This window comes from Saccostrea echinata, unplaced genomic scaffold (assembly GCF_033153115.1).
Source record: "Saccostrea echinata isolate AGI-Se365-2 ecotype Australia unplaced genomic scaffold, CSIRO_AGI_Sech_v1 ptg000015l, whole genome shotgun sequence".
In the NCBI taxonomy this organism is placed as follows: domain Eukaryota; kingdom Metazoa; phylum Mollusca; class Bivalvia; order Ostreida; family Ostreidae; genus Saccostrea; species Saccostrea echinata.
In genome coordinates, this window is record NW_026889764.1 from 4,076,365 (window position 1) to 4,085,247 (window position 8,883).

Below are 8,883 nucleotides of genomic sequence, written 5' to 3' on the forward strand. Positions count from 1 at the left end.
ATCACATCACAGAAAGATATCAGTTATGTATATAATGGAAAAACCACTGCATATAATGATTTTACAGCATAATGTAACGGTACTATCACTTCATTACATTATTTAACCACTACATATAATGACATTGCCACTGAATATAATGATAAAACCACTGCATATAATAAAGTTATCAATGAATATAATGATTTTATCACTGTATATAATGATTTTATCACTGTATATAAAGATAAAACCACTGCATATAATAAAGTTTTCATTGAATATAATGATTTTACCACTATATATAATGACTTCACCACTTCACATAAAGGTTATACCACCTCATATAAAATGAAAATGACCTTCAGGCAGCTATGGCGTTCCATACCACAGAGTCTGACAAATCTGTTTCATATATGGAGATTTTACTAGAAAAAGACTTTTCAATCGTCAAATTCTCTTACTTATGTAGTAATATACCCTTATCACCTGCATATGGGGCTCAGTTGATTTAAGGAGGCTCATTACACCCACAGTTTATTTCAGATTTCATTACAGCACCCTTTTTTATGAATATTTCAAATATTCAAATGGAGGTTATGATACGATAAATATTTTTTAAAGAATTTTTAATCTTTTTTCTGATTTTGGTAAAATGTGTTATTTCATGTTTCTGATTGAAAGTATTGCAGAAATCTCAGTGTCAAGTGATGGATATCATCTTCAGATATGTAAGAAATATACTAACACTTCATAATATTCAATATTATTTTTATTAGAAAAAATAATTTCTCCCCAAAAAGAATTAATGTGATTTTCTTCTTAATCTTTGCATGAATAATTTGGAAAATCAGTTATAAATAAACAAGAAATGTATATTAATGAATAACAAGTGACAAATTGAATGAAAAATGTTTTAAGGAAATGAAAATTCCAATTTAGGCCATTCCAAGTTTTTTCTATGTTTAGCGTCCGCGTGCGCTTTGGTTTTTGACACCCCATATCAGAAAAAACAAACAAAATCAGGAGTTCTGAAATGGATCATTCTGGTCGAAATCTTTGAATTCTCTCAATTTCTCTAAAAATTTGTATACAACATGTCCATATTAAGTATATTTTAAGCATTTAATACATTAGTTTTGCTGAGGAATAGATTTTTTCCTACAAGAAAAATAAGAGTAATGAAATCAAATCCCTTCAATGACGTCATTTTTATGACTATCAAGTCTGTGTTTTATTTTTTTGTCTTGTGTGTTTTTTGCAAATAGGTAGGTAGGTTTTTAAAAGATAGGTGGACGCTAAACAGAGAAAAAACTTGGAATGGCCTTATAAAATAATTGGAATAAAAAGTCCACTTGCAAGAGTTATCTTTCCTAAATCCCCCTGACTCAAAACACTCAGGAACGGTTGATCATATCAGATTCAGAATAAGCTAAAATTTCTAAAATAAATATACATTTTTCAAAGAAATAAAGACAAGCACACAAACCAACAAGAGTACTGTTCTCTAAAAGCGCAAGTCCATTATAATTTATTTCAACGAGGTTGTAGATTTCAACTCGAATTTCCTCTATACATACATGTTGTCAGTGGTAGAACTTGCTGCTTTCGCTATGACATTGTACACTACTTGGGTAGCGAAGATTTGACTGTCATTCTCTTTGGTCTCCACTTAAAAGTAACCCTTCTTCGTTCGTGATTTATTTATGAATCCGTTACCAAGTTCCCATTGTTTACAACATCGCATGTAGTCTATTTTTAGAGCGTTTTTAAGATTTAGATCATCAGCAAAGCGAACCTGTACAATTCGTCCCCAGGAGAAAACGGACGAATCAATGGAGGTTTATTTTTCTGTGTAGTACGTCATCAAAAAGTGGTGTAATGAGCCTCCTTAATACGCAATAATATGCTCTACGTAAGAACAATTTCTAAAACGACGCAAGCTATTGATAGACAAGTTGATGAAACAAGAATATCAAAAGTCTCGTTTAAAAAGTTCTATGATCGATACAATGGCCTTGTCAGAAAATACAATCTATCATTAAGTCAAATGCTGACTGACGTTTTTCATACTAATCGTTAGGCCATTATTTACACACTGAATTGTCGATGGATTTTTCCGTTTTTTCCCGACCTTGACAAGGAACATGCGGCGGGTGTGACCGGTCGGCATGGGATGCTCCCTCCTCCATGGCACCTGATCCCACATTTGATGTTTTGGAGGCCCTTGCTTGCTCTGCTCCTGATTTGTATTGTTTGAATGAACTTCTGAGCTTGAATACTGTTCGATATCTTCATATTTCGTTCAATGTTGTTGGTAATATAAACAGATATAAAAAAGGAATCCATTCACAGAGATATTTCAAGCGAATATATTATTGTCAATACGCAGATTTCATTTGAAAATAAAGAACGAGGGCGCATTTGATTGGCATACGGGAGGAATCTTGGCGCACCTGAAAAGTGAAATTTTCATTGATCTGTCACATGAAATATTAGCATTCTTTTGATGTACATGTATCTTGTTCCTGTAAATTAGGAGGGGGGAATATTTTATTAGTGCTGTGCATTGATTTGCTAAAAAAAATTACTTAAAATATGGCTAGGTGAGTCATTTGGTACAAAATGAAACATTTTTAAACACGTTTTTCTATTAAAAAAAAAAAGCTATCTCTGGGTCTCCACGTTTTTTTAAAAATCTTATTCGTGTTAATTTTAATTCAAAGCAATTTGTAAACATTCTAAAAAATATCAAAAAAGAATCGGATACCATCAAAAATGAACTTTTTCCAAAAACAAAATCCCATTACATAGGTGTTTCTTCATTGTCTTTTAAAATCCGCAATGTTTGTGTAGAGATGATAGCTTTAATATGGGTTACCGGTCCAGAACACTCAGGAATCAAGAAGTTTTTTCATATACAAACAATCAATTTGTTTGTCAGTTTAATTTCATTTATTACTGATTCATCATAAATTTAAGAAAGATAAATTTAATTCCGGTTCAATTTCACCGAGAGTGAAAGCAATTCTTCCTACTGAAACTTCAAAATAATTGACTAAACCAACCCTTTTATCCTGTATCATACAAATGATTCCTGCAGGTCTCACGTCAAATACGCCCATCTTCATTTTGTTGTTATGATTACTAGAATTGGTCATAACAACATTTGTTTTTAAATAAAATATTTTGACAAGTCTTTTCAAACTTTTTGGCATTATTAAAAGATATATCAATAATTTTATGCACATATAAACTTTCTTTCATGCTTCTCATGAAGTTGGTCATGTGTGTAGAATTAATTAAATGTTAATTATAATATGAGCGTTTTATATAAAGTCATTACATGTCAATCTGTAAACACTTGCCTAGAGTCTCATACAATTAAAGACATGGCAGTAAGATCTCTTGTAATTTTCCTCGCTTTCTTTGTTTTGTTGTCTTTAATAGATTCTTCTTTAGGAAAAGGATTAAAACATGATGGTGAGTAATGTGCATTTTTTATAATATCGATATCATTTGTTTAAAAAAGTCCCCATCCCCCCAAAGAATAAATAAATTAAAATAAATTGAATAATTTTCCTGATATATGCATAATTATACCTAAGTTATGGGCTAAATATTTTAACATAAATTATTAAATTGTAAAAAAAAAAAAAAAAAAAAAAAAAAAAAAAAAAAAAAAAACCCACTTAATTTGTCATTTCTTAAATCATTTGTAATTTGCCTGCAATTATTAGAAATCAAGTCTTTGGTGTTGAGCGATATGAAAGCTTTACAAACCCTTAATGCATAAAGCATAAATTAATTATAAAATTAATGATTTAGCAGGAAAGGACGCCTCTGCAGTAGGAGACTTAAAACAAGAAGACAGATGGGAAGTGCTGGTGAAAATGGCACACGAGAAAGGTCTTAAAAAGCTCAGAGAAATGTTCCTAAAGCTGAAAAAATCTGACAACGGGAAACATCTGAGTCTAATCGAGAGTGCTCTGAAGACAATAGCCGTAGCATCTAAGGACTGAACATTCTACCCTGAACGATAAAGCAGAACTGTGATATAGTCCTACCTCAATCTGATGTCGTTCTTTTAATTAGTGTAAAAATTCTATATAAATATGTTCATATTATCATAATAATAATAATTATCTCTAATGGAGAGAACTAATACAGGCACGTCTGCCTGCTGTTCAATCCATGTGCATTGTATATACATGTACTTGTATGTATATTTTTGAATAAAAGAATTCTTAAACTAAATTAAAATAATTGTACGTGTTCTCTGCATGATTTTGATTAGTTTTGAAAGATTAATATGTAATTTGTTTTGAAATAAAATAAAAGCCATTTGTTCACACATATATTTGTATTAATAAGATTGTGACGGCTTGAATTCGCCATAAAGTTACAAGAATTGGATACAGTATATTGGTATTAGTCGAACTTTTTTGTTCAAGTTAGTAAAGCAATAAAAAACACGAGCTTTATAGCTAAATGTCTGCATCTTATACAACAGAAAGCGCAGCAATAAACAAGACATGGATAAAAAAGAAAAACAAAATTTTTGTTAAAAAGTTAATTTAAGCACAGGGCAAGAAAAGCTTCAAATTTATTCATACTTTGATTGACAGCTACAAGGATTTGCTTCTATTTCTATCAATCTTTAATTATAATTAGTGTAATGATAGATTTTGATCATGTAAATGTATGCAAATCACATGTTTTGAATGTGTGGATTGACATTACATTCTTTTTATAGAACGTTTCCTGAAATATTAAGGCAGTTTTCTGTGTAGGGAGACCAAAAAAGTCACCCTATAGCTTGAAGAAGCCCTTAGGCTGCGAAATCAACAATAAACTGAAGGGCTGAAGACAGTTTTTGAATGAAAATACATGTATGTTAAAGTAATTAAAAGGTCAAAACATCCAAATTAATTATAGAAGATGATAATACTGGGACTTTTCAAAAGTAATCAGGAAATTAAAACATAATTTGAAATACGTGATAGGAATGCATTTTATAAATGAATTTATCGTGATCCCATTGGCTGGTGGACACAAGGATGTACCTATACACTGGTCTTAATTTGATCAGGTTAGGTGGATATTACGGAAAGAAAATGAATTTGCACATTTTGGACATATTCTTTTTATATGTATAGTTCAATCGTACACTTTTCTGAATACCTACTGAAAGCCTTTAAATAAATGACTTGAAAATGAACATGAAATATTTTCAGATTCAAGTTTTAAATCTCTATAAATATATCTTCCTTTCAAAAATATCCTGTAGTTGAAACTGGACATAGAATTACAGAAATTCTGACACAAACTATACCAGAAACCTTCACAGTTCATCATGTAACTTGAAATAAGCACAATGTCTCAAAGAGCACTAAAGACTGTCCATATCCTTATCATATTCAACATTTGTGTCGTTGTTAGCAAGGTCAAAGTTCTACAGATAAAGTCTACAGGTTCTAAGACTATAGACAATATGGAGTATAAATCTGAGACCTCACCCTGGCTGTGGTTCCTGCTGCTGATTACATTGGTCCAGACTTCCCTGTTCGCTGTGGTCACTCTCTACCAGTATGACAACACTGTGATCCTCCAGGAAGAAGACATAGATCTGGACATTAAAATCAAGCACTTGCAGGTATATGGTGTACGTCTTATCAGTCAAATTAATGATAAAGTTTTTGAATGATTACATGAAAATTATTATTTTGCCATATAATGATTTTCAAGTAGATTGCGAGTATAAGATTAAAATGTGTTGCGTTTAATGAAATAGTGATTCATTTTGCAGGCTTTGCTGGATTCAGACAACAAGAAACTGCATAAGCAGAAGAGGGCAGGAAACTTCATAGCGGACATTCTCACTGCCCAGGTACTCTCTTAAAAACATATACAATGACTATTTTGCAAACTCACTGAATATTTGACATCATTCGATTTGAGTTAAATAATCCATTTCAATTACTGAACTACATGTATTTAATTAGTTTGGTCGCCTTTACAGGAGGCTGTTATAGCCCAACACTGCATCGAAAAGAATAAAACCTGCATTAAAGGTGAGGAGGAATTCATTATCTGTCTCCTTCATTTTTATTGGTGCTTCTCAATGAGAGAAGCAAGCCAAAATAATCAATGAAATTTGTCAGGGGTCCAACGACAACGTGTTGACTCAGGACCCCTGACGTTGTGAAGATGGGTCGATCGGTCATCTTTGACGAGTTGTTTTGTTCTTAATAACATATTTAAAAAAGATGTAGTCTATGAATATACATGAATCACGATCTTTGAAGTACCGCATTACAAGAGAGGTTAATGTGAAATTTAACGTAATTTACAAAAATCTTACGTTTAGTGTACCAATAGGCATCGTACCATACATGTATATATGTGTTATAATTAGGTCACTGCACTTCATACCTTTGAAATCATAGTTGTAAATACATGTGCATGTATCTAATTGATATTTTTTTAAGTGAAGCATTAATTAAGCTTTACTATCTGTATCTTTAGGGGACGCAGGTGATCCAGGATTACCAGGTAACATAGGTAAGTTTGTCACCCATTTACAGGTATGATCACGAACATAGTGTATTACTGAGCAGAAACACTTATAAAGAGAGGAATCAAAAGCACCTAAATTTTATTATTACAGTCATAATTGTATTATAATTGTATCACATCACTCACCGATGCATACGCAGTATAAATACTTTAATATTAGGGATGTATTGCAAATCTGAGTATTAAATATCAGCATATTGATAGGAAGGAAATAAGCGTTTTGAATTCACTGTCAGGAGACAAGGGGGAGAAAGGAATTCCTGGTGATGCTGGATTTCCGGGCAAAATTGGTGATAAAGGCGAGTCAGGGGTCCGTGGGGGTCAGGGAGAACAAGGTATAAAGGGAGCTATTGGTCCAAAAGGATTCAAAGGAATTCAAGGCGACATTGGTCCAAGGGGTGCAAAAGGTGATCTAGGACCAAGAGGTTCCAAAGGGGATTCTGGGGTTAAAGTAAGTTATTAATAACCATTTACATATAATGATTAAAATGATGTAAGATTTCGCTTTGAATGTATTGATATCATTGAAAAATTATGATTTTATCATAAGTATATTAGTTTGCAAAAGGTCGTGCATTATTTTAATAAAATAATTTCCAGAAAGATATATACTCTGAGGTATAAAATTATTGTACGAAGTACATACCTGCAGAACTTTATATTTTAGTCTTTGACCATGTGATCAAAGACTAAAATATAAAACCATAACGCTACAGTTCTGCAGCTACAAATTTAAAACTGAGATGATTTTCTCTTTTTGTGATAAAGTATATTGTCACACTGAATTCCTTTACAGTATGTGTAAAATATAGACCTTTTCAATGCTACCTTAACAGGGGGAAAAGGGCGAAACAGGAGAAAAGGGAATTCCTGGTCCAAAAGGAACCGAAGGCTCGTCAGGAGAGAAGGGAGATCTTGGAGACAAGGGTGGGCGGGGTTTGAAAGGAAATAAAGGAGAACAAGGTCCCCAGGGACCGACAGGACCCGATAATGTTAAAGATGGGTGTGCTTGCCTTGGTATGTATAGCATTGTGTGTGGATAAAATACATGTAAGATGTTAAACTCAAAAGAGAGAATGGAGAGAGGATAAATATGTCATCAATTAAATTCTTTGTGTGTATAATTCTTTTTGGATCATAGATTCTGGATAAGGGACATTGTAAATAAAGAATCTATTTGCGCAGGTCTTGAAGAGATGGAGAATGAATGTTTCGTCTTCAAATGCATTAAATGAAAACAGAACTTTTCTTTTTCGAGCAAGACAAAAAATAATTGTACTATTAAAATTAAAGAAAAAAACATTCTTCAGTTTCTTTTTTACAGAATCAATACCTGTAAATGAATGGATTTCCTCTAAATCTATAATGGGTTCTAAAATTAATATATGAGTTATGTCCACTTTTGCAGAATACCCCAAGTTTGAAGACCCTACTCCTTCAACCACTTTCTACCTGAGTGTAGGGGAGTCTCGGAACCTGCCCTGCAATGCAACAGGGAGCCCTGCTCCAACTGTAACACTCAACAAACAGATAATAGTGCGCCGAGGCGTCGGATCACGTGACAAACGTAATCTTTTGAAACTGAATGGAAAATACACCATCATGAATGCAGCGACGTCAGACTTTGGAACTTACGTCTGTACGGCGAAAAACTCACTCGGAACCATTACAAAATTGATTGATGTCAAACGAGGAGGTATAAGTCTTTAGCATTTTAGTGATATTTCATTCGAAATTCTGGGTAGTTGTTCCAAAGTGATATATTGTTAAAAATTCCAAAAATGATCTTTTAAAAGCAAGACAAACAAGCAAGCAAATGTCTGCTAGCTATGAATTTTTGTTGCATTGTGTTTAACATCGACTCTAAAATGGAAAGACTAGTGCTATAGTTTAGTTTGCAGCTACTGTGACCACGTGCCTCTTTTGCCTTATTGGTTTTGCAGATTTAGATATATTGCTCTCTGATGTTTTAAGGACAATTATTAGAAATAATTTATCTTGATACACTTACTAATATTTCCTATTGTTCCAGTTTTGCCAAACATAGCAAAACAGCCTAGGAGTTCTACGAACAACGCAGGTACATCTGCTGATTTCAGATGTGTGAACTCTGGTATTCCAACACCAACAGTCACGTGGTACAAAGATGGAAAACTATTGGTTCCCGACCCACGTTATCAGATCTCGAGCAATGGAGAGGTTTTAACAATTATAAACGTACGGGCGTCTGATGCTGGTAGAATTGAGTGTCGTGTGGCTAACGAAGTGGGGACTGCAACATCCCGAGAAGCTGTATTAACTGTTGTTTGAAAATGACACTGATTT

General features: G+C 33.0%; 2 protein-coding genes across 3 annotated transcripts; both read left to right on the plus strand.

Moving 5' to 3' along the window:
* The first annotated feature begins 3,362 nt into the window (after positions 1-3,362).
* On the plus strand, positions 3,363-4,438 carry LOC133187738 (uncharacterized). 2 transcript variants are annotated; one of them, XM_061323137.1, is made up of 2 exons: positions 3,363-3,462; positions 3,808-4,438. In XM_061323137.1, exons 1-2 carry the CDS (start codon positions 3,372-3,374, stop codon positions 3,999-4,001), a joined length of 285 nt encoding a protein of 94 aa, XP_061179121.1. In that variant the 5' UTR covers positions 3,363-3,371; the 3' UTR covers positions 4,002-4,438. The 2 variants fall into 2 exon arrangements, with proteins under 2 accessions (XP_061179121.1, XP_061179122.1); XM_061323138.1 differs by having other exon boundaries at positions 3,811-4,438.
* Positions 4,439-5,356: 918 nt separating this feature from the next.
* Positions 5,357-8,883, plus strand: LOC133188005 (hemicentin-2-like). The gene is made up of 8 exons (XM_061323395.1): positions 5,357-5,635; positions 5,789-5,869; positions 6,002-6,053; positions 6,508-6,543; positions 6,795-7,009; positions 7,395-7,575; positions 7,967-8,254; positions 8,591-8,883. Exons 1-8 carry the CDS (start codon positions 5,357-5,359, stop codon positions 8,866-8,868), a joined length of 1,410 nt encoding a protein of 469 aa, XP_061179379.1. The 3' UTR covers positions 8,869-8,883.